The sequence below is a fragment of the Mesoplodon bidens genome (assembly GCF_964165515.1).
Source record: "Mesoplodon bidens genome assembly, chromosome: 14".
NCBI lineage: Eukaryota > Metazoa > Chordata > Mammalia > Artiodactyla > Ziphiidae > Mesoplodon > Mesoplodon bidens.
This window is the reverse complement of record NC_138170.1, coordinates 63,801,733-63,828,402: the sequence shown is the minus strand read 5'-3', so window position 1 is coordinate 63,828,402 and position 26,670 is coordinate 63,801,733. Positions and strand designations below refer to the sequence as shown.

The window sequence follows — 26,670 nt, the reverse complement described above, 5'->3', positions numbered from 1 at the left end:
AGAATGACAATATACACAGAAAATCAATGAGCAAATGTTTAATATTTTGCTATCTACTTTTTGCTACTCTTTAGTAGCCACCTTGCATTTAGTAGCTGAAGAACTGAGTAGGAATATTTGATAAGCGTTAAAGGATTTATCAGTTAAGAAGCTAAATTTACACTACTAAGCTACTACATTGAAAAAAGTATCCTACTTATGATAGCTCAAATTGTCTTACGATCATTGTTTTTAATTATACAAACATTTCAAAATTACTTTTCAAAATTGCTACATTCTGGTCAATATACTTAAAGAAAGCATCTAATTTGAAGTAAATAGTTGCCATCATCCTAGCCTAAATGTATATACACACATATGCATGAATATATGTGTGTGTGCACATGAGTACACACACACAAGTTCAGTTAAATACCACTACTTGGAATTTGAGTTCCAAAGATTTTTTTTGTTTCTAATTATTAAAAAATAAAGTTTATCAAGATTTTATTTAACAAGAAATAAAAAAGACAACCCTAGTGTAATACACTGATCATAAATGCAATTTTAAGTATTTATTGTTCATTTAAAACATTATGATTTCATGTACCTCATGAGTTTTGTTTTACAATATTTTTAACATTCAGTTAAGTTTATGCATCTAAACTGAACAAATACAGTTGCCTATGTGCCTGGAGAACTGGACTTGTGAACTTTTATATAAGTATGAATAAAGCATATCACATAGTAAGAGAAAATTACTTACCTGAAACTTATCCTTTCAGAAGGTACACTGGGAAAATGGATTCTTTGAGCCCCTGTTTCAACTCCAAGTATGAGCTTTCTAGCTTTAAGAGCCATTGACACTGCCCCTAGGGGCAGCACAAGCTTTGGAACTCCCCTAGTGAGTATGTCAGTAGTTTCTTCAGGTGCCTTCCCTCAGTTCTTTTCAAATTCAAAAGATGAGAGGAAAAATAACCCAAGAAAAAAATCCTGTAAAGCAGAAACCTTACTCTTTGAGGGAAGGAGGGTAGCTCATTTGTGAATCCATTCCAGAGCACGCTTTCTGAGAAAAAGAAATACAGGTAAGTAATTTTCCCATCTCCAAAGGTGACTGGTGATTAATGAGTGGATTCACAGAGTGTGGAGAATAAGCTCCAGGGATGTCTGTTTAACACACAACAATCAACTAATGAGGACAAACATAACAATGAATGGTACAAGAACCAACACTACTTTTGAATTACCTCAAAACAAAAAGTAAAAAAAATATTAAATACCTCAACATTAAGCTATACACTAGATTGCAGAAATAAACATGAGCTTGGAAAGTTGTTCAATAAAGCCCCCAAAAGATCAGTCAGTAAGACAGACTACCAGACATATGTCCAGTAAAAACTGTACTGTTACACATTTACGTAACCACTTTATGTTTATATGTTAAAACGTTTTCAAATATTTGAGTTAAACCTCACAACAACCTGTGAGATAGACTATTAAACCACAGTACACTAAGGACCTAAACTGGGGACACTCATAATTGACATCACTACCAAAGAAAAAATGTACTTCATAAAGAAAATATTATCTAAGTATCTCAAATAAGGTAATCGTTTTTATAAGTAAAATACTATAGTCCTTTCATTCTGAAGTCTTAGTTATAATGTAAAATTATTGGCTTTATCTCAAACTTGTAAAAGATCAAAACCCTAAATATGTGAAATCAGTATGTACCAATATTTGAGAAGACAAATGTGAAAGCCTGAATAAGATATATTTCAGGAATTAGCTAACTTACACTCAAACCAATTTAAATATTTAGAAAATAGTAATACCCTCAGACCCAAGAGACTAACAACAGAAAGGAAGAAGAGTATGCATGAATAATCACATGTTAATATATATTAAATTAGAAATCAGAATAAAGATATAAATTTCATAAACATTGAAGGAGAATGCCAATTTTAATAAGTGGCACATATTTATAAAAAAGAACTTACGTAAACCTAGACAAATGTAAGTTTATAGATAAAAATCCAAAACTGCTGAAGTGACTGTAGTGTAAACTCTATTCATAGTTTAACAAAATAATATAATTTATCATTAACATCTACCAAATAAATTTATTGAAACTGATTTGAACTTAAAACTACCATTTAAAAAGAAAATTAAATAGAAGCATGAACCCACTTTTAAAGAATCAATTTCTGTTAGGTCCAGTTTCATTCAGAAACTTCTTAGAAGTTAACTGAAAGTTATGTTAATGAAAGTTGTCAATAATCTAAATTTGGAAGTATAAAGTTCAGGGTGATCAGGAAAACACAAATATTAACAGTATATATGGAAAATAGCAAAAATGAAACTCAGGAAAGTAGAATAAAAATTCTACTAACTAGAAAAACTAAAATAGGTCCAGACAAAATCCTCTTACATGGAGTCATCCTCTAGGATGTGGAACTTGGTAAGTACACAAAGTATGGGGACAACATTACTTCACCATGGTAAAAGTCAAATACTAGCAGTAAATGTATGCCACTCTTCCTGATAGTAGCAGGAAAGGTGAAAAGAGGTGGGATCATTAAAACGTTACCAGGGAAACATCATCCTATTGGACTCCCTAATGATCAAATAAAAGGCAGGAATTGAAACGCAGGGGGTTGGCGGGGTGATTCAAATGAGGGGATAGAAAGACAGGGCACAATAGAATCTAGGTTCCCAACTCTCCCTTTGCTTCTCTCACCCAAAAAGAAAAATTGAGAGTATTTTAATCTTTCTATTTTTCTCTAATATCTCTTTCAAGTCTAAATAAGAGCTAAATGGTATCTGAAAGATGAACATCTTTAAAGCAAAATACTCTTTAAAAAAAAGTCATTCTTATAATGGACATTGGCTAACAAATAAGGTTGACAAAGGCAAAATCCTTCCAGTTACATACATATAGGTCTCCTAACTGTCTCTATCATCAAGTTTCTCATTTTATTTTCCACAGAAGCTGGACATTATATTATATAAAGAGAAATGACCACTAGAGATGAAAGATGTCGTCACTGCCAGTACTCTATTATTCAACAAAAACAAAAAAATTCCACTGTATATATGTGAGTAATTGATCAACTGTACCACAATCAATTAAGTGATTTTTCTTCAAAAACAAGCTATTCAGAAACGTGGAGTGTGTTAAGAGCCTAACTCAATGAAACTTCTAAGATCTCTGAGTACTTGAGGAAATGAATCCTTCCTGTGAAATGACTTAGAATTCAGTGTCATCATTATTTAGTATGGTAAGATCAATCTGCACAGCATCTTTAAAACAAGAAGGAGAAACTACTAAGTATTATTGTCATGAGAAAAAGCTAGACTTTTGAGATGGAAATATACCTCCCATTAATTTAGGAAAGATGACCAATGCCAATAAAGCATGAATTTGAAAAATATGAAACAATTTCTAACTAACCACAGTTTAACCCATAACTAGCCAATGATTCATATTATTTCAACAGGCATATAAAATAGAAAATGATGCTTATTTTACAAGAATGACAGTTACTATTACTATTGTAGAAAGGAGTCTACCAGTTTTGGAATAGTGTCCATGTAACTCTTTCCACTTGCTCCCAAACCTCCATCAAATTTCCTAACAAGAATTAGTACAGTGCTTTCCATAAGTACAAAGTAAGCACTTAATGAGTATTGTTAGTGATAGTGATACTGAAAAAATAAACACTTGAAAAAGTTCCATTACTTAATCACCAAATGTAAATATAAATATGTTTTAGTCTCTAGATGATTCCCATAGCTAACATTTATCAACCTCTGGAAATTTTGAGTTCTTTTTTGTAATTATCACCAAAAAATTCTATCTTGCAATTTAAATTCCAAAATTTTCAAGAAATCAGGAGATCAAATGGCCTAAATAATTTTCTGAGGACCTAGATAGAATATAAGACAAAATTCATCTTTCTCTCTCAACATTCTACTTAAATATAGTAGTGGCTTAGGATTTGCTTTATAATCATCAATGAGGTAAAAAGGATGAGTCCACATAAAAGAGCAATATGAAAACATCTACTGGGGCTTCCCTGGTGGCGCAGTGGTTGAGAGTCTGCCTGCCGATGCAGGGGACACGGGTTCGTGCCCCGGTCTGGGAAGATTCCACATGCCGCGGAGCGGCTGGGCCCATGAGCCTGCGCATCCGGAGCCTGTGCTCCGCAACAGGAGAGGCCACAACAGTGAGAGGCCCACGTATCGCAAAAATAAAACCCCCAAAATCTACTCATGTTTTATGTGGATTTATGCTGTGGTTGTATGTGCTGCCAAACTTGAGGGAGGGACCTGAAGAACACTATCAGGGGAGCGAATTATTCAAATCATAAAAGTGATTTTAAATGATTCATAAGAGCCTTAATTAAAAGAGGGAGGGGACACATGCTTCAGGAACTTTTAATTTCTAAAACATGCTTTATTATCAACACAAATTCATAATACTAAGTAAAATAGCCTTTTTTTCAATAATGATACTCCCTAGTTTTATTATTAAACTTCAAAGTTCCCAAGAACTCTTTCAAGCATCTACCTACTCAGATCTAAGTAATATACTTATATCCATAAAAAATAACTTCTGCCAAAGGTAACAAACCAACTAGCAAATAGAAGTCGTTATTAAAGAATCCTGAGAGCCTCTTAAGGAGTTTGACAAGGTAGCAGAGCTACATGCATACCCTAATCCAAGGCTTCCAACCTGAGCACTATCAACATTTGGGGCAGGATAATGCTTTGATGTGGGGGGCTGTCCTGTGCACTGTAGGATGTTTATTTAACAGCTTTCCTGGACTCTACTCCTTAGATGCCAATAGCATCCCCACCTCCTTCCCCACCCCAGCTGTGATGACCAAAAATGTCTCTAGGCATTTCCAAATGTCTCCTGGGGGGGGGGCAGTCAGCCCCAGCTGAGAAATCAGTGCCTTAAACAGAAATACTTATCTATACCATTAGGGAGGATGGTTCTCTTGAACCGAAATCTCAAGGCCATGCATAGTGCAGCATGAGGTAAGAGAAGAAGAAACCAGCCTATCCAGGCCTGATAAAAATGTTGAATAAACTCCAGCAATCAATGATAAGACATGTAAAAGCCAGGTCTCCCTATATCTCATTAAGGATGTTTTTCTGGCCATTCTGTATCTGAAAATTTATGGCGTTGTGCCTTATGTTTTTACTATAATCAAAGAAATAACTGAAGAATGAACAGATAATGGCATCCTTAAACCATTAAAATAAATGAGTCAAAGAGATGTCCTAAAAGGAATAGGATTCAGAAATATTCTACAACAGTAATGGATAAATGAGAACAAATTGTATCCAAAGAATTCAAAAAAAAACCAAAACTTACTGAACAAGGCATCCATAAATGTCTCACTTCCTTTATGATCTATTCACTGTGAAGCTTCCTTATTCTTTTAATTCACAATAATAACAAAAATCTCTTAGGACTCCTTACCCTTATGAACCATTACCAATTTAGACCACAGTGCTAATAGCTAACATGTTACAACCTTTGGAGGGTAGCTCTAAACTGATGGCAACTATGGGCAAAAATTAAGCACCAAAGGAAAAAAAAGAAAGAAGAAAAGACTAATTACAAAAAAGAAAATGTGGAAAAGGACTTGCATAGCACACAGTGCTCTTCTACGGTCTAAAGAACATTTGTTTTATCCACCAAAAATTTAACTTCAGAGAATCTATCACACAACTCTAACTGGAAATGGGGTTAAAAAATCTTAGCTCCCACTAACCTAAGTGTCTTAAGCAAGGATGCCCTCACAGTGTGAATCCAATTATACCAGTCGCCTTTGGAAATGTATCCATAATCCGCTATTACAATCTCATCCTTTTTAAATGACCAAAAGACTTTCTTTATTCACCTTTAAACATTGTTGCTAAAAGTAAAACTTTCCACAGAAAGTGATAAAGAACTGAAAATCAGAGCTTAGAATGAAAAGATACCTTTAACCACAAGTACATAATATCTACCATGAAATGTTAAAATCTAGAACTTACCCCAATGGCAGAAATCAGAAGAAACCACAAAGAGATTACTAGGATCCGCTAGATATTTACTGAAGAGTTTTCCGAATTCCTGTTCTTTTGACTCACTCAGAGCTCCAACCAACACAGGAATAATGGTAAACTCATCCTTATGGCTTAAAGAAAACAGAAAAAAAAAAAAAAAGTCATTTAAGAAATATAAGAATAAAAATAGTTTTCCATTGTGTTGGCACTAAAAAGTGGAACATTTATTAATAGTGGAATGGATAATATACATAATATTGCTGAATTCTTAAAATCTATAAATTAATGTTTAAAGAAAACCATTTAAAAATATGAAGTACAGAATACTAAAAATATCTATTTAAATCACAGAAATGTACAATACTTCTTTAGGTAAACAAAGCTATTTTACTACTAATAATATCCTCGAATATAAAAATAAGCCCATCAAACCATCACCAAGTCAAGTCTTCTCAACTACCCATAAAAGCTACAATCATCTCTGCCCAATGCTTCTGTAATTTTAAGAGTATTAAATTCTTCCTCACTTATTTTAATTCTATCCGATTATAAATACCACCATTTCTGGCACTTGTTCTATAAACCTGCCAAGTGAGACCTACAAAACTTATCTTGGCTCCCGTAAGATTCACCAAATGCACCTTACTCCTATACTAATAAACAGATACAGGACAGTCTGAAGATACAACTCAAATTTCACCGGCATCTAGGGTGGACATAGAATTCAAGGAAATAGATATTAATTTCTAGCAGCAAGAAAAAGACGCCACGCCCATCCACAATGTTTATGGCATATCCACAAGTCCCTTTTTCACTCTATAGGTTGAAAGATTTATGGAAAAGGAACAGAGCAGATTAATTAAGAATAACTGTGACGGGCTACAGAAACAGACCTTTTAAATTTTTCATTGTAGTGAAATTTTGTTTACATATATTCAATATTATTTATATTCTAAAGGATCCCAGATTTGGAATTTTAGAAGCATGAATCATGTTTGTCTGACTTGTTCTAAACAGGACTTTAAAAAAAATCATTGTAATAAATGCTTTTTAATATGATAATCCGGCACTTAATTGATGTAGGACAAACAGAATTCATAAAAGGGTCTGTAAAAATACTAGGTTTAAGTATTACCAAAATAAATGTTAGCTCAGCTTCATAAAGCTAAATTCAGGGCACCCAAGCGCCTCCCCCAAAAAGGCCCCCTTACCCTTGTCAATTGCGAAATAAACAGATCATACAGATCTCCAGTCCCTCTGCAATGCAGGGGCTTCTTGGGCAGAATCTGCATCTATGGAGTAAGAAAAAAAGAGGAAGCTGGCAGAGGAAGCTGCCATGGGATATCTCTTTCTCTGATTCTTACCACTTTGCTTAACAACTGCATGAACGAATAGGGGCTCTTCAGTAAGTTAAGAGTGATTATCATATGAAAGAAAAGAATTTGAGCTCTAGTAAAAATTCAAGAAGATTGTTATGAATTGTTCTAACTTCAAGTACTACCTACATAAATAAATACACTAAGATCATTAAAGAGTCTGCAAGTAATTATGACATAGTAGGGAAGCAGTTATATAGAGTATAAAAAACAAGAAGTCAGAAGAAATGGGCTCAAGTACTATCTCTATCACATACAAATAAATGTTGAGAGCATAGGTAAGTTACCAACCTAAAAATTTATATTATTTGTAAAATGATCATAATTACAATACCCTTTTCATAAAACTGTTACGAAGTAAGGAATACTACAAGAAAAGTACTTTGTCAACAATAGTTGCTTCACTCTGAGCAAACAACACATCTCCTCTCCATAACAGCCACCAAACTATTCAATTAACCTGTCTGAACTATCTACACAGAGGTAAAAGTCTAATACTACTTAGAAATCTAAGTTCTGAATCAAGATTCATCCATCCACCTCTTTGTTATTTCTCTTTTTAAAAAATTTCTTGTTGTTCTCTATCCTCACAAAGCATGACTTAGAGAAAAGAGCATTTGGCTTTGAAATGTAGTATTCCTAGGTTTTAGAATCCAAGTGGTGAAGTTGGCCTTCCCTAGTGAAGGAATATAAAATCTCACCCTCAAATGACAATTATAAAACTGATAAAACTGTCAAAAAAACCAACCATTGTGCTCTGGAAATCAACCAAGGGCGAAAAACACAGTGAGAAGAGTTTATTCATGAAAAATAAACTGATTTCTTGGGAAGAACAGTGGAAGTCTGGCATCTTACCAGGAACTGACTCTATGTCCCTTCCCTGCTCCACCAACATTACGGTGAAAGCAAGGTGAGATTACCTGTGAAAACCAGCAGCTTCACCGCTGAAGGAGGCTGACTTTGATTTGCAGTAGAGAGCAGAATACCCACACCCAGCAGGAAACAGAAAATCCTGCAGCTTTTGTAGCCTGAAATTACCATATCATTTGAGGCAAGCCACAAACCTGAGGACTACCTAGAAATCTAACAGGGAGGTCTGGGAAAGGAGAGACCCATATAGGGACTGAATAAATTCATATATTCTGAGGAGAGGCCCTGATGGTGCCCTGGCTGAATAGGAGGCAGCACATGTGTGCAGGGGAGGTCCATAAGGCCCTAAGCTCTCGCCAAATGCCAGGTAATTGGGAGGATGAGAGCAAGCACAAGGGTAAGTGGAGACCTGAGAGACACCAAGCTCTTACATATCCCTGGCTGACTGGAAACCTCCACATATGCACAGGGAGACCAGAGAAGATCCAACAGAAAGCAAAGGAGGCAAACTTGAAAATTTCATATGTGCTCCCCAAAACATACACAATCCAGCAGCAGAGGGTGAAAGGTATACAGGCTCAACATGTTTAAGCACAACCTCCAAACAAACAGTAGCTAAGCACTAAGCAGTGCAGATACAGGGGTGAACTCTAGAAAGCCAAGGTAAAAAATATAAATAAGAATTTTTTAAAAGCTAAGGAGATACATCAGTAGCCAAATACTGTGAGAGAGACAAATTCCACACATAGAGTCCATGAAAGTTACTTTTAAAAAAATTAATGAATGAAACAACCACCACCACCATCACTACCACCTGCAGAAAAAAATCAATAAAATCAGAATAAAGTTGCTATAAAAAATGGGCAGAAGACCTAAACAGACATTTCTCCAAAGAAGACATACAGATGGCCAAGATGCACATGAAAAGATGTTCAACATTACTAATTATTAGAAAAACGCAAATCAAAACTACAAAGAGATATCATCTCACACCAGTCAGAATGGTTATCATCAAAAAATCCACAAACAATAAATGCTGGAGAGGGTGTGGAGAGAAGGGAACCCTCCCACACTGTTATGGGAATGTAAATTGGTACAGCCACTATGGAGAACAGTATGGAGGTTCCTTAAAAAATTAAAATAGAGGGCTTCCCTAGCGGTGCAGTGCTTGAGAGTCTGCCTGCCGATGCAGGGGACACGGGTTCGTGCCCCGGTCCGGGAGGATCCCACATGCCGCGGAGCAGCTGGGCCCATGAGCCGTGGCCCCTGAGCCTGCGCGTCCGGAGCCTGTGCTCCGCAACGGGGGAGGCCACAACAGTGAGAGGCCCGCGTACCAAAAAAAAAAAAAAAAATTAAAATAGAGCTACCATCTGATCCAGCAATCCCACTCCTGGGCATATACCCAGAGAAAAACATGGTCCGAAAGGATACATGCTCCCCAATGTTCACTGCAGCACTGTTTACAATAGCCAAGACATGGAAGCAACCTAAATGTCCATGAACAGAGGAACGGATAAAGGGGTGGTACATATATACAATGGAATATTACTCAGCCATTAAAAAGAATGAAATAACGTCATTTGCAGCAACATGGATGGACCCAGAGATTGTCATATTGAGGGAAGTAAGTCAGACAGAGGAAGAGAAATATTGTATGATACCACCTATATGTGGAATCTAAAAAGAAATGATACAAATGAACTTATTTACAAAACAGAAACAGACTCACAGACTTAGAGAACAAACTTACGATTACCACAGGGGAAGGGTAGAGGGGAGGGATAGTTAGGGAGTTTGGGACTGACATTACACACTGCTATATTTAAAATGGATAACCAACAAGGACCTACTGTATAGCACAGGGAACTCTGCTCAACATTATGTAACAACCTAAATGGGAAAAGTATTTAAAAAAGAATAGATACACGTATATATATAACTGAATCACCCTGCTGTACACCTGAAACTATCACAACATTGTTAATTGACTATAATATAAAATAAAAAGTTTTAAAAAAAAGAATAAAGTTGCTATAATATACTACTGGATTGGCTAAAAAGTTCGTTCTGGTTTTTCTGTAAGATCTTATGAAAAAACACAAACAGACTTTTTGGCCAACCCAATATGTAAAAAGTCTAGTTTCAAGAAAAAAATTGTGAGCCAAAGAAAAAGGAACCTGTGACCCACTCTTGGGGATAGGGTGCGGGTGGGGGTGGAAGTAGAAGCTGTATCCAAATGGGACCGGATATTAGATTTAGCAGACAAAGATTTTAAAAGTTATTAAAAATATGTTCAAAGAAATAAAGGAAACTATGCTTAATATATACAACATCAAACATATGAGGATGCACACAATGGGAATCCCAGAAAAGTTACAGTAAAAGTATTAGAAAAAAATAATGGCTGAAAACTTTCCAAATTTCATGAAAAACATTAATCTACAGATCAAAAAAACTAAACAACCCGAAGTAGGTAAGTATAAAGAGATCCCCAACCTAGGTATACCATAATGAAACTGATGAAAATCAAAGACAAAGAGAAAATCTTGAAAGCAGCAAAAAGAAAATGACTCATTACTTACAGGATAGACTTTTCAACAAATGGTACTGGGATAATTGCGTATCCATAGGAAAAAAGTGAACTCAGACCTTTACCTCATACCATACACAAACTGGATGATAGCCACAACTATAAGCTAAAACCGTAACACATCTAGAACTGGGTTCAGCAAACATCTTTTGAAATGGGCCATACTGTAGGTTTTCCCGGCCATACAATATCTGTAGAAACTAATCAACTGTCACTGTAAAGAGAAAGCAGCCATAGTCATTAGGTAAATGAATGGGTGTGACTATGTTCTGATAAAACATTACAATAACAAGCTGTGGGCCAGATATGGTCTGCAGAACACATTCAAGAAGAGAAAATCTATGTGACCCTGGATTCAAAAGCAGAATCCATACAAGAAAAAAAAAAAGACAAAAATTCATCAAGAATGTTTGCTCTTCAACAGACATCATTAAGAAAACAAACAGACAAGCCATACAATGGGAGGAAATCTTTGCATATCATATACATGAATAAAAAAAACCTGTGTCCAGAATATATAAAATCTTGTAACTCAGTAAAAAGATAAATTATCAAATTAAAACTAGGGCAAAATATATGAATAGACATTTGACAAAAGAAGATACACGAATGACTAATAATCATATGAAAAGTTGCTCAACTTCATAAGTCACTGGAGAGATGCAAATTAACACCACAATGAGGTTACACTACACATCTGTCAGAATGGTTGTAATAAAAAGACTGACAATAACAGGTACTGGCCAGAATGTGGAGAAACAGAACCCTCATGCATTGTTCCTGGAATATAAAACAGCGCCATCACTTTGAAAAACAGTTTGGCAGTTTCTAAAAGAGTTAAAACACAGACTTATCATATGACTCAGCAATTCCATTTCCAAGTAACTATTCAAGAGAAAGGAAAACATATGTTCACATAAAGACTTGTACAAGAATATTTTTATCATTATTCCTAATAGCCAAAAATGAAAATGATCCAAATGTCCATTAACTGGTGAATGGTTAAACAAAATGTGGCATATTCATACAATGGAATAACTACTTGGCAATAAAAAGAATGAACCATTGGGCCTCCCTGGTGGCGCAGTGGTTGAGAGTCCGCCTGCCGATGCAGGGGATACGGGTTCGTGCCCCGGTCTGGGAGGATCCCATATGCCGCGGAGCGGCTGGGCCCGTGAGCCATGGCCGCTGGGCCTGCGCATCCGGAGCCTGTGCTCCGCAACGGGAGAGGCCACAAGAGTGAGAGGCCCGCATACCGCAAAAAGAAAAAAAAAAAAAAAAAAAAAAAAAAAAAGAATGAACCATGGATACATACCGCAACATGGATGAATCTCAAAAACAGTATGCTAAGTGAAAAAGGACAGACACAGAAGACTATATTTTATATGATTCCATTTATTTAAAATTTCCAAAAAATACAAATCTATAGAGAAAGAAAGAAGGTAAATGGTTGCCTGAGATTGAGAATGGGAGCAAGAATTGCCCTCAAATGGACACAAGACTTCTTTTTTGGGTGATAAAAATTGTGTTTTAAAACTAGATTGTGAGATGTCTGCACAAATCTATAAATTTATTGGAAATCAGTGAGCTATAATCTTATGTGGATGAGTTTTACAAGATATCACTCATACTTCAAACTTCAATAAAACTGTTAAAAAAAGAAGAAGAAGAAAGAAAGAAACTCCATCTTTGCCACTTGCAAACTGTGCTACTTGCACCAGGTTACTTAACCTATCCTAAGCCTCAACTGTCATCAGTAAAAAGAGTTAATAAAATCTACCTTGCAAAACTCTTGTGAGCACTTCAGTAATGTAGATGAAAGTTTTACCCCTTCTTTTTCTGTCCTATACCTTAACCCGTGCTGCAGAAAATTACTATATCCAAGATGTGTAACAAACAAGAATTGAAATCCCAGAACCAATAGTGAAGCACTCTCCTTAAAAACAAACAATATGGGCTTCCCTGGTGGTGCAGTAGTTAAGAATCCGCCTGCCAATGCAGGGGAGATGGGTTCAAGCCCTGCTCCAGGAAGATCCCACATGCCAGGGAGCAGCTAGGCCCGTGTGCCACAACTACTGAGTCTGCGCTCTAGAGCCTGTGCACCACAACTACTGAGCCCACGTGCCTCAACCACTGAAACTAACGCGTCTCAACCACTGAAACCCATGCACCTAGAGCCTGTGCCCTGCAACAACAGAGAACTAGAGAAGGCCCGCGCGCAGCAACGAAGACCCAATGCAGCCATAAATAAATAAAAAATTTTAAAAAACAAACAAAAACCCAAACAAACAATATTGGGACTTCCCTGGTGGTCCAGTGGCTAAGACTCTGCACTCCCAATGCAGGGGGCCTGGGTTCGATCTCTGGTCAGGGAACTAGATCCCACATGCCGCAACTAAAGATCCCGCATGCCGCAACTAAGATCCCACGTGCTGGAACAAAGATCCCACATGCCGCAACTAAGACCCAGTGCAGCCAAATAAATAAATTAATTAATATTTTTTAAAAACAAGATCACCGTATCACCAACGCTCTTAATGGTACAGAGCACAAAAAGTCCAAATTCTAATGTAAAAATTCTAATATAAAAATGTGAATTTGTAGCTAACATAGTTCTACAGTTAATGCTATAGTTAATAACACTATTGAATATTCAAAACTTGCTAACAGTAGATCTTAAAAGTTCTCATCAGAAGGAAAAAATGTGAACTCTAATATGAATATTCTAAGTAATAAGAAAACAATTTAAATGGTAGTATTTTTACTTAATTAGTGATATATAAGTAACTGAAATCTTAAAATTGATGACATTTTAAACTAGATGAAATACTGTATACAAATAGTTATTTGCTTATTCTTTCTATGGCATTAATCTGAATATTTCTCCCCTGAACAACACTGATGAACATGAGAATTTTCTTTTCTATACAAATTGTTCCAACTTCCCAAAAATTTTAGAAGCAGTCCAGAGCTTCTCAGGTGAGAATTAAAAAAAAAATCATAGGTACTTCCCTGGTGGCACAGTGGTTAAGACTCCGTGTTCCCAACGCAGGGGGCCCAGGTTCGATCCCTGGTGGGGGAACTAGATACCACATGCATGCTGCAACTAAGAGTTTGTATGCCACAACTAAGGAGCTGGCAAGCCACAACTAAGGAGCCCGCCTGTCGCAACTAAGACCCAGTGCAACCAAATAAATAAATAAATAAATAAATAAATAAGCCAGTCAGAAGAAAAATTATTCTTATCCCTAAGGTGCTAAGGCTGTTGCCACAATAATATCCCTATATAATTTACTCTCCTCTCCTTTTTTAGCCAGAAAATATGCATAGGGAAAAAAGAGGACAAAACATATGTAAATATAAAAAATCTTTACTCTGATAAAAATAAAATACATCTCAATCTTCTCAAATGTCTTATGCTATCTCTTGCTCATCCTTTTCATGGTCATAGAAACTAAAATTATTCCATTATGATCAACAAAGAATTTGTACTTATTATTCCAGAGATTCTCCATGTTCTATCTATAATTCTAAAAAATGCTCTCTTCCGGATACAGGTAATACTCAAAAGGAAACTTCTATGTTCATGAAAAAGGGAAACTGGGGAAGGGGAAGAAAAGGGAAAGGGACAAGGTAAACTAGCTGTCAATGACAACTAAAATTACCATTTAAGTCATTTATAAATCTTTACTGTTGGATCAAGTAAGTGAATCTAATGAGATTATCAAAACTAATTTCAAAGGTTATATCTTTCTGAATTTCCATTCCAGTAGGAATACTGATTAGAAAGGTTTTACAAGAGCAGGCATATTTCAGGTACCAGAGAATCGTACCAAACTCTGTTTTGGAAACTCAACCATTTGAAGCAAGAGTCCTATGATAAATTGGTCCAAGTCTGCTGTCAGAATTATAGAGACATTCTAGTATTTTGAGAGAAACAAGTCAACATTTATTTCCATGCCCTATGCTCTCCTAAAATTATACCCGGGTTTACACCTAAAACTTAACAGCTTTACCATCTCTGATAATTGTATACTCTTAGGCCTTAAACTTGCCTTAAAATTATCTTACTCTACCACATAGAAATATTTACCAAGTTTTGCTCATTCTAACCTTTAAATGTCTCCCATAATCTGCTCAGTTTGCTAGCCTATCCACCACTACGTTAGTTCTAAGCCCCCGTGATTTCTAAACTATTTCTACCAACCTCTTCCAATTCTAATCCATCCTTCACAGTACCATCACACCATCAAAGAGTAATACTCTTATAGTCAAGTTCTAATCATCTCCCTCTTTTGCTGAGGAACTTTTACTAGCTCTATACCAATCACGGAATGAAATACAAATATCTTAAAATGACATTCAATGCCCTTTATAATCCTGTCCCAACCTACTTTCCAACTTTCTAATCCTGGCCCTCTTACTCTACACCTCTACAAAGTTACCTATTCAAATGTCTCCAGTCCCACATTGGTATCATATATGTATGAAAAGTCAGATAAGGTATAAGATAACAGGAAGTGGCAGGACCAATATCCAACTAAAAACATTCATATCTGTGAAAAAACTTTTTCTAACTATGCAGGCCAAACAAAAAACATCTACAGACAGACCTCAGTTACTAGCTCGGCCTTCTGCAACTCCTGCAAGCTAAGTCAAATAATTTTCTGTACTTAAAATAAGCCCTGGGCTTTCTTACTCCTATACTTGGTAGTTACAGCACTCCCTTTCCCTCAAAAAATTCTGCCCCATTCTGTGAAAATTATAGCCATCCTCAAAGTCCACTCAAATATCACCTTCTCTACAAAGCCTTCTGTGCTCCCCTAACTCAGCTATCACCTACATCCCCCTTTTCTGTTCCTATAAACTCTTCAATCGTACTTATTACATTTTGAATTATATTACATTTATTTATATACAGTTATCTCTCCTACTAGACTATATGATGAGGAAACACACAATATTTACTTATTTTGTATCACCTGTCATTCCTTGCACAATTAGGCAACTCTACTAATACCGGAAAAATTCAGATTAATGAAAATTTTTAAATTTTGAGAGTAAATGTCATCTTAAAAACCATCAAATCTTTACATCAATAACTAGTAAAACTGAAGGGGGGGGGATTACGATTATGGGCCAAAATGAGTTTTGTTTATTAGCCTACTTAATTACTCCCCATGAATAAAATACATTATTCTTAATCTGCGATTAACAGCCACATTGGAAAAGGAGTCTCTTGTGTATTCCTGAGAAGGTCACAAAGGTAAAGGAAAAGAAATCTTTTTTCCAACCCCAAATAACAAGTTTTAAATAATAAAACCAGGGACTTCCCTGGTAGTCCAGTGGTTACGAATACGCCTTCCAATGCAGGGGAAGCGGGTTCGATCCCTGGTTGGGGAATTAAGATCCTACATGCTGTGGGACAACTAAACCTGAGGGCCGCACTACTGAGCCTGTGTGCTCTGGAGCCCGTGCGCCACATCTAGAGAAGAACCCGCATGCCACTACTAAGACCCAATACAGCCAAATAAATAAATTAATATTTTAAAATAAATAAAATAAAATCAGAGCTATAAACTGCTAAAAAGTCCTTCTGAGACAAGGAAAATGATATAGGTCATAAACTCATATCAACATAAAAGAAAGGAAGCACATTAGAAAGGGATAAAAGAATGTAAAATAACATCTTTCGTTTATTTCATTTTATTTTTCTTATTCTTAATTGATCTAACAGATAACAATTGTTCAAAATAATTATAGCAATAATGTGTTTGGTATTTATAGCTTATGAATGATAACAATGTTATAAGGGACAGGAAGGAGAAATCGGGAATACTCTTGTTATAAGATACTTGCACTACATGAATCGGTACAGTGTTACTTGAAAGTACACTTGCATCAGTTGCAAATGTATGTTGTAAACTTTAAAGAAACCACTAAACAAAGTAAAAAGAAGTAAAATCAATATACAAAGAGAGGAAAGAAAATGAACTCATATTAAATGCTCAATTAAAACCCAAGCAAGAAGAAAAAGAGGGGAGGACAAAAAAGAATAAAGAACAAGGGCAATGAACAGAAAATGGTAACAAATATAACAGATATTAATCCAAGTATATCGATAATCTCTTAATAGGTGAATGGATACACTGTAATACACCCATAAAATGGATTATTATTCAACATAAAGAAAAATAAGCTACCAAGCCATAAAAAGACATGAAGGCATCTTGAAAATATATTACTAAGTTAAAGAAGCCAACCTGAAAAGGCTACATACTGCATGATTCCAACTACATGATATTCTAGAAACTATATGACTATCAAGACAGTAAAAAGATCAGCAGTTACCAGGGGTTGGATGGAGGCAGAGAGGGGGGAGAAGACGAATAGGTAAAGCACGGGGGATTTTTAGGGCAGTAAAACTATTTTACATGGTACTATAATGGTAGATACATGACATGAGGCACTTGGCAAAACCCATAAACTATATAACACAAAGAGTGAACCCTAATTAAACTATGAACTTCAGTTAATAATCATGTATCAATATTGGTTCATCAATTATCACAAATGTATTATACTAGTATAATAAGATGTTACAAATAGAAAAAAAGTTCAGTTAATAGTAATTAATACCATACAAGGCATCTGACATTCTCACTCAGGGAACTCAAAATTATAATTAATACAAATAAACACAAGAATTACAATAATTAGGTTTAACAATCTGGATAAACTATATAAAATCAAGATTTTCTAAATATATATAATGGTATAAGTACTAAGTTACCAAATCCTAACCATGGTGAATTTCTAAGATTGGCTAGAACCTGAAACATAAGATGAAACAGATTTAAATACACGGTACTGTGCTTTCAAGTTGCCCATGTTCCAAAATATTAGTAGTAACAAAAAGCATTATATGGCTAAAAAGATAATAATGATATTTTTACAGTAAACATGAACATTTTTATAGGGTCATATTTCTCAAACACTTTGAAAGTTACTAAAGAACTCTATTTACTTTGCACATTTTTCTGAACAAAAAAAGCATTGAAATTAGGGCAAAAGAATTGTTCTTTATCTTGACGGTGGTGAATATTTACAACTCTGCATTTATCAATATTCATAGACTTCTATGCCATAAAGAGCATATTTTACAGTATGTAAATTACCCCAGAAATCAATTAGAAATTTAAACTGTAAATAGAGTAAATGGGAATGATACAGAGAAAGGAATAAAAGGGGCAAAAGATAACTGAACAGAGTAAAATGCAAAGAAAAAGAAGAGGTGGGATCATGTTGTTAATTTTAAGAGTGAACAGTTTTTTTCAAGATAGACGATTTCTACATATCCAAACTTAACTCTCTCAAATGCAATTATATGCAATACTAAAAACTACGTATTTCAATCATAAAGATAATAAATGGAAAAAAGGATCAGAATAAAATACTTAAGATATCATCTCCTATTTACACGTTTTAATTTTCACAAAAACATGTGTATGTATAAATCTTATACATATATTGTATATACACAAACATATGTTAGCATATCTATAATAATTTTTACTGTCAGTAAACACTGGTTGAGGAGAAGCAAAGAGGCTTTCACTGCTCATTTTGTACTTCTTGATGTCGTTTACACTTTTAAACCATGTACATCCATTTTTTAAATGTCAACAAAATTAACTGAGCAAGGGGATTATGGGTCATTTTATGTTTTCTCCTCTATAACCTCTAATGAATATAATTTTTAAATCTGTTTAAAATAACAGAGAATTATAAATAATAGATATTTAATTGTTTAACCTGTAATAATTTTTTATAGTAGTGAAAAATGAGGGAAAAGTTTTAAAATTAAATGATCAATTGAAGTATTACAGAGACATATACTAGAAAGTCCTATGTATACCCAATAAAAAGGAGTTTAAAAAATGACATGGAAATAGGTTCATGATATGAAAAGCAGTTAATAAAAAAAATCTGATCTCATTTTTGGAAAAATATTTAATAAAAGTATTAAAAATAGATTGTTATTAATTTATTCAACAATTAATTATTGAGATCCTTTTGTGTACCAGGTACTGAGATGGGTACAGAAGATACAGGGTAGACTAGCTGCCCTGGAGTAGGGAATAGGTTAGGGAAGTACCAGAGAAGGGAGATAAAGAGCTACTTAACTGCAGTGCTACTGTGGTAGGTCGTCTACACATATAATCACCAAAATTCCTCCCACTTCTGAATGCTCATGCCACCCCTCCCATTAGGTATAGAGCCAATTTCTCCTTCCCTTTGAACCTAGCCTTCCAACTTACTTTGCCAAGTAGAATGCAACATAAGTGATACTGTGCCAGTTCCAAGCCTAAATATTAAGAGGCCTAGAAGTTTCTACTTGTTTTCTTGTTACCCTGAACTGCCACGTACTTCAGGATAGCCCAGCAGGAAAGGGAAACCATGTGTAGAGACAGGCCCTGAAGGAAGAGTAACAATAAGTGGAGATAGCACCAAGATGAGAACTAAGGTGCCCAGCAGACAACCTGCATCATAGCCCAAACAGAAAGTGAGAGCACCTTGGAACATCTAGCCTAAGTCAACCTGTCTCAACTGGCAGCAGATAAAATAGAGATGACTGGTTGCCACTCATCCCTGACCAAATTTCTAGCCCAAAGAATCATAAGCAAAAAAAAAAAAAAAAGGTACTTTAAGGTGATATGCCATGCTGCAATAGATAACTGAGACCAAAAAATGGTACCTGGAAAGTGTATTACTGTAAGAGAAACCTAAAAAATATGATATTGGCTTTGCGGACACAGAGATAGGTGGAAGTTGAAAGGGCAACAAGGAGCCTGGAAACTGGATGAGCAGTAAGGATACTGCTATAGGAGGTTAGAAATAGGGTTATCCATATTATTTACTGGGAGAACAATTAGCATAACTGTCATATGACATAACTTAGAAGATTAAAAATACACATAGTGAATCTATAGATCTAGCTAAGAAGATTTCCAGACAAAATATTCAAAGTGTCAATGGCTTCTTTATAGCCAAGTATGAGAAGGTACAAGAAGAAAAACATGAGCTAAAGAATTATAAGCAGAATTTAAAAGAAATATTTCCAACCAGGAGTTGCTTGGCTGGAAAATAACTGTTTCTCATCGCTAGCCTCTATAGACAGCAGAAGACTGTCAAAGAAACAGCACAAGGACAAAGATCAAATCAGTGCTACCAAGAACATGGGCTCAGAGGCATCAAATCAAAGCACATCTGTAAAATGTATTAGGAATTCAGGAAGACTTAAGACAGTGCTTGTATACCCTCTCAGGCAGGTAAAAGGGCTTCTAAGAAACTCCAGGCCCCTAACTTGAGGTCCAAAGTAGAAAAAAGCCTGTCTCAGAAAGAACTGTGGATGTGACTTTTGTCTAATGGAATGCACTTATAATCTGATGTATAGAAAACCCACAAAGTGTTTAATGGAGTTCAATCAGTTTGTACTAAAATACAAAACAAAACACTGTTCCAAATGAAAAGACGCCTTTAGGCTCTTAAACTGTCACATACATAAAGCAGACTAAAACTGCTACTTAGATGCAAACAAGGCCCATTTCTTATGGAAAAGTAAAAATGACTCAGAGAGGAGAGCCAAGAGCAGAAAGGATCCAGTCAAGAGCTAAGAATAATACAGGTCTTCCTCAACTTACAATGGGGTTAAGTCTCAATAAACCCACTGTAAGTCGAAAATACATTTAATACACCTAACCTACTAAACACCATAGCTTAGCCTAGCCTACATTAAATGTGCTTAGAACATTTACATTAGTCTACAGTTGGGCAAATCATCTAACACGAAGCCTTTTTCATAATAAAGTGTAGAATCTCTCATGTAATTTACTGAATACTGTACTGAAAATGAAAAACAGAATGGTTGTCTTGGTACAGAGGATTTTAAGTGTACTGGTTGTTCACCCTTGTGATCACGAGGCTGCCTGGGTGCTGCAACTCACTGCCACTGCCCAGAAACATGAAAGAGTAAGCATACACATTGCTAGCCTGGGAAAAGATCAAAATTCAAAATTCGAAGTACAATTTCTGCTTAATATGTATCACTTTCACACCATCAAAAAGCCAAAAAATCTTAGGTGGAACCATCATAAGTCAGAAACCATCTGTAATGAATTATGAAGCCACTATCAGACAACAGAACCAAGCCATAATCAAGGATATTTTCTATTTCCTGGTTAGAGTTCAGAATTGCTTTGGACCAGAGACTACTACATGCTTCCCATTCTTTCACTCTGCAACAGAAGTAACTATTGTGCTTTACTGTCCTTGTCTCAAAACTGTATACTGAGTGTATTGGGAGGGTGAGGGGGAGACTTGCCTTCTTAGTTCACAGGTATCCAAATCAAAAAGAGCTATACCCAAGGAGCCTCATCCATATCCCAACCTAATGCAGATCATAAGATAACGGACTTCGAACCTGAGGTCATAAATGGATAAGATTTCTGGGCATCTTAGGAGAGCTGGGGTTGTCCTCCATGTTGGAGAAATGTGAATTGTCCACCAGAGGAAGAATTGTGGTAGTCCATCTGCAAAGATGGCTGCCAACAATTCCTCCTACTCCTGTACACATATGCTACTCCTCCTATCAAGAGGTGGCATCTATTTCTCCTTTGAAAAACAAAATGCAGGGCTTCCCTGGTGGCGCAGTGGTTAAGAGTCCGCCTGCCGATGCAGGGGACACGGGTTCGTGACCCGGTCTGCGAAGATCCCACATGCCGCAGAGCGGCTGGGCCCGTGAGCCATGGCCGCTGAGCCTGCGCGTCCGGAGCCTGTGCTCCGCAACGGGAGAGGCCACAACAGTGAGAGGCCCGCTACCGCAAAAAAAAAAAAAAAAAAAAAAAGAAAAAGAAAATGCAGTTGAAATGATACTACATAGTTTCAGGCCTAGGCCTTAATGGGCCAAGAAACTTCTGGTTTTGTTCTCTTGTTATCCAGAATCACCATGTAAAGAAATCCAGACTATCCTTCTACAGAGAAACCAAGAAAATAGAAAAGCCACGGTTGGTAAACAAACAGGCCATCTAGAGAAAAGATGAGGTGTCTCAAGTAAAAGCCAGCACTAAGGCCATCTTGGATCCTCGAGGCCCACTCCAGCCCTCAGTCAGTAACTTGTGGACCAGAGCAAGCTATTCCCTACTCAAACTCCTGATCCAAAAATTGTGAGCAATAAAATAGTTATGATTTTAAGTCACTAAGCTTTGAGGCAATTTGTTACTCAGTAATGAATGACTGATACAGATAGTGAGCGCAGCAAAGACTACAAAGGAAAAGTACTGGGTACTTTCTAAGAGTCAGTATTAGGAATCCTAATGTAATCTGAGATGTAGGGAAGGTTTTCATGAAAAGTGATGTACTTAAAAGTGGTTATTTAACACTATTTAACAGGAAATTATGAACAAAAATTTTGTTCACTGGTTTCAAATTTCTATTTTCCTAAATTTCCACATTATGCCTGTTTTACTTTTGAAATAACAACAAAAATGTTATTTTATTAAAGCTTCCTTAAGGATACTGTTGGCAGTTTATTGGTCCTATTGTATTGAAATTTATTAAGTCTAAAATATATTTTCTCATGACAAAATACGCAAACATTTCAGCAAATAACAAAAGTTTTCTACTGTCCTATGTAGTTGAAGAATGGGATGTTCTGATTACACTAGGATTCCAAAAATTAAACAGCCTATATTGGTTTAATAACTTCTAAAGAATTAGAATGTATTAAAACAATTAACCTAAAATTATACTGCTTATAATTTAATATCACACTATTTTTGGAAACTTCTTCAGGTTTATGTAATTCCTCATAGTTATCATTGTGAAAAGATGTGGATAACGTAAGACTGAGAGAAGTAAATAATACTTTGATAACAGAATTAAGAGTGGAAATAACCCCCAAAACTGCAATAATGGAATAAAAGCAACATGGAAAAATTAAACAGAAGTAACTGAAGAGACAAACACATTTAGGGTTAAAAAGAAATCAACCACAAAAGTACAAGAGGAGAAATAATCCAGCTTAACAGTATAAAAAAGCCTTGGGGTTTGAGCTGACCACAAGTATATCAGACAATAGTAAGGTAAGCCATATCAGCATAATAACTGCTTAGATAATCTCAGACTTCATTAATGCATTTAATTGACAAATATTTACTGAAAACCTATAATGCACTACTTATTTTCCTAAGAGAATACAGTAATGAGGACCAGATAAGGAATAATCTCACCATATTTAGAACTAGTCAAACTACATATGGAATATTAAGTCCATATAAAGGAAATGGTTGAAAAAATTAGAGAAATGTGACCTATAAAAGGAAAACTTCCTAATTTGAATATTGCCCTAAAAGAACAAAGAAAGCTCTTAAAACAATTCTTTCATTTTACCAAAATAAATTGACTACTACGTGACAGGCGATGTGCTAGGCACTGGGGTATAAGTGGAAAACAAAATAAATATTGTCCCTGTCTTCACTCTACTTATAGTCAAGTGAACACCCTATTACTAGAAGACCTTTTAGCAGGTACCAAATAAGAATCTGTCAAGCACTTTTTATAAAAGAGATCTCTTTTAAAACAGATCTATATTATATTTAGATAATCTCTTTTATTATATATTATTATACAATAATCCCTTTTATAATAGAGATTCATGTACTTTGATTAAGGCTGAAATAAATTACCTCCAAAGTTACTTCCAAATCTAAAATTTTATGATTATTTACTTATAGCACTATAACATGAAAGAATGTAATTGTTACTCTGAGATAAATGAATGTATAATGAATAAGATAACAGGCAAATCAATACACACAAACACACACACACGGGTTGTTGTTGTTTTTTTCTTTTAATATTTCTACCTAATAAGACAACCATGTCACTTTACACGTTAAGCCTTCACAGGCAAACTACTCAAAACCAACTTCAATCCACATTCAGAAAATCAAATCCCAAATTTTTATTTCATTTCAACAAAAATTTTAAAACTCTTTACCCTAATGATTATCTCACCCTAGTTAAAATAATTCCAAAGAAATTAATATCCATGATTTCTCTGGGATTTCTTATATTAATATACCTTTCCATGGCTTTAGCTGTATAAGGCAAATGCATTTCAATACTGTGTTCATCTTCATCTGTCTGCAGAGACATTCGTTCAAACATTCCTGTCTTCCACAGTTCTCCGTAAACTAGAGATTTCAAAATATAGTAAAACAAATATATTAATGTATATCCTTACCCTGTGAGACTCTACCCAGTAACAGAAAACTACATGCTTTGGCAAGAGACAAAAAGCACCACATAATATTCTCCATTTTTAGTTTAAAAAAAAGGAAAAAACAACTAGCTTCTTACATACCAGACAAAACAGTAAGACATGTAATGATTTATTCAGCACTTTCATATGTTACATAGTTACATAAAAAATAATAATTTAAATTTTTCTTCGGCTCCTTTCATTATATCTAAAATCACCTCTGAGTCTAAGCTTATCCTTGACCTTATTCAATCAGTAGATACTAACAAGAACAGTTGATTAGAAATCTTACTGAAATATGGAAAAATCCCCTGGTCTACTTACTCATGAGGTTAACAATATAGTTTTTGAGTTTTGTTTTGTTTTTTAATACAATGTACAGACTTATTGTTTTACACCTCAGGTTCCTGTCATACTAAGATAAGAAAAGAAAATTCCTACTGAGAATGCTATTTTCCTCAACATTAAAAATTAAGCTCGTGGTATAGACTGGAATATAAATTTACCACAGTACCATGCCTTAAATAATCTTAAAATTTTAAAATGATTTAGTAGTTCAGATCCTTCTGATGAATTACACTTAAAACTAGATATTATCAATATATAGCAAGAAAATGATGAAATATGTAAAAAAAGATATAAGAATATTTTTATTTTATCATTGAACAAAACCAGCATTTTTATAACTACATCCTTAAATGGATCTACCAATATCAAAGAAACGAACAAATAATGGTATGACTTTTTTTTCTATAAAGTTATACCTGATTAAAAATCCTCCATTCCTCATTGCCAGTCTATCCAAAACCAAAATTTTCTAAATGCCCCAACAAGGTTTTAAAACTAAAGCATGTCCTGGAGGAAAGCGGAATTGGAATGAAGGTCGTAAAAAGGTACAAACTTCCAGTAATAAGATAAGTAAGTACTAGGGATGTAATGTACAACATAATAAATACAATAAACACTGCTGTATGTTATATACAAGTTGTTGAGAGTAAATCCTAAGAGTTCGCATCACAAGGGAAAAAAATTTTTTTTCTATTTCTTTAATTTTGTATCTATATGAGATGATGGATATTCGCTAAACTTATCATTTCATGATGTATGTAAAGTCAAATCACTATGTTGTATAACTTAAACTTATGTAGTGTTGTATGTCAACTATATCTCAATAGATCTGGAAGAAAAAAATAAAAAATTTAAAAGCATTTTAAATATATGAAAAATGTGTACCCTAAAACCATTCCAGGGAGTAAGGCTAGTAATATTCCAGTTTCATTAATAAACTATATCCTAACAACAAATTGCTAATACTCTATAATACTTAAAACCCCAAATTATGAAACTTTAGGCCTAAAAATTAAAGAAAAAGAGGTGATCATTTCCTCTGCAAATCGCTTTCTTCATTCTACAGAAGAATTTGTTGCAAAATTTCTTGAAACAATAAAAACACTTAACGTACTTAAAATATAATTTGATGAACTGGAAGGATACACATCAAATTCATGAATGCGGTTACTTTTGGGAATGCAAATTGACTTCAGATGAGGGCAAATTCTGAGTCAAGTGTGGATGATAAGTACATGAGTATTTGTTATAGTAGGTTCTGTATTGTTTGGTATTTTTTAAATTATGTACAAAATGAGACATGATTAAATAAAAACTGTGATTTCTAGAATTCTATTTAAAAATCAAAATAATAATTAAAAAAATAAAATCAAAATCAAAATAACAGATATGTTTTAAAAATAAAATGCACTTAGATTTATGTGGCACCCTTCTTGCAGAGTTTCACAACTATGGTCTCAATTTTTTTTCCCAAAAAAATCATATATGAGGATATAAAGTCATTATCACCATTATCCATTTACGGTGAAGTAACTGCTATACACGGAGGAAGACTAACATGCCCAAAATGTTTCAACAAGTTGTGGGTACCAATTTCTTGTCTCACGGTACAACAAGTACATGGTACTTCCCTGATTATAAATGGAACCACTACACTCCAAAGACTAGCAGATCTGACAGATTTTCGTGGAGTTGTCTTTTAGGCATATGGAAGATTTTCTTTCTTAGTTTTTGTTTGTGCAGATTAGTTATAACAAATTTTATTTTTACAATTCAAATATTACTATGATACTCATACTTTTAATTGTAAATTAACATATAATTCCTATTTGTAAAAACTTCAGCTGTTTACAAACTATAAAATTTCTATATACTTACTCTTTTGGTCAATACGAAGGTCATACAGAGGTGTCCTATATATATCCACACTGGAAAGTGCACATCGAGAAAGGGGCACATGATGAGAAGGCCCAAGGATGAAAATTCTCCGGCTAGGAGATATACAATAAAAAACACAGAACAATTGCACTTCTACACAAACTTTATTAAATAAAAAGGAAAAACAAGTAATTTTAAAAAATTACATGTAATATTGTTTTCCTTGATTGAGTTCATTA

General features: G+C 34.8%; 1 protein-coding gene across 3 annotated transcripts in view; it reads right to left on the bottom strand.

Moving 5' to 3' along the window:
- MEMO1 (mediator of cell motility 1) overlaps positions 1 to 26,670 on the bottom strand; it is a 130,776-nt gene that overhangs the window by 14,200 nt on the left and 89,906 nt on the right. For 2 of the 3 annotated variants that reach the window (XM_081253533.1, XM_081253532.1), the window contains 3 exons: positions 26,432 to 26,544; positions 24,026 to 24,137; positions 6,034 to 6,176 (listed from right to left, as the gene is read on the bottom strand). In XM_081253533.1, the coding sequence (XP_081109659.1) occupies positions 6,034 to 6,176; positions 24,026 to 24,137; positions 26,432 to 26,544 (368 nt within the window). The remainder of the gene's footprint in view (positions 1 to 6,033; positions 6,177 to 24,025; positions 24,138 to 26,431; positions 26,545 to 26,670) is intronic. The other variant, XM_081253531.1, reaches the window with a different exon arrangement.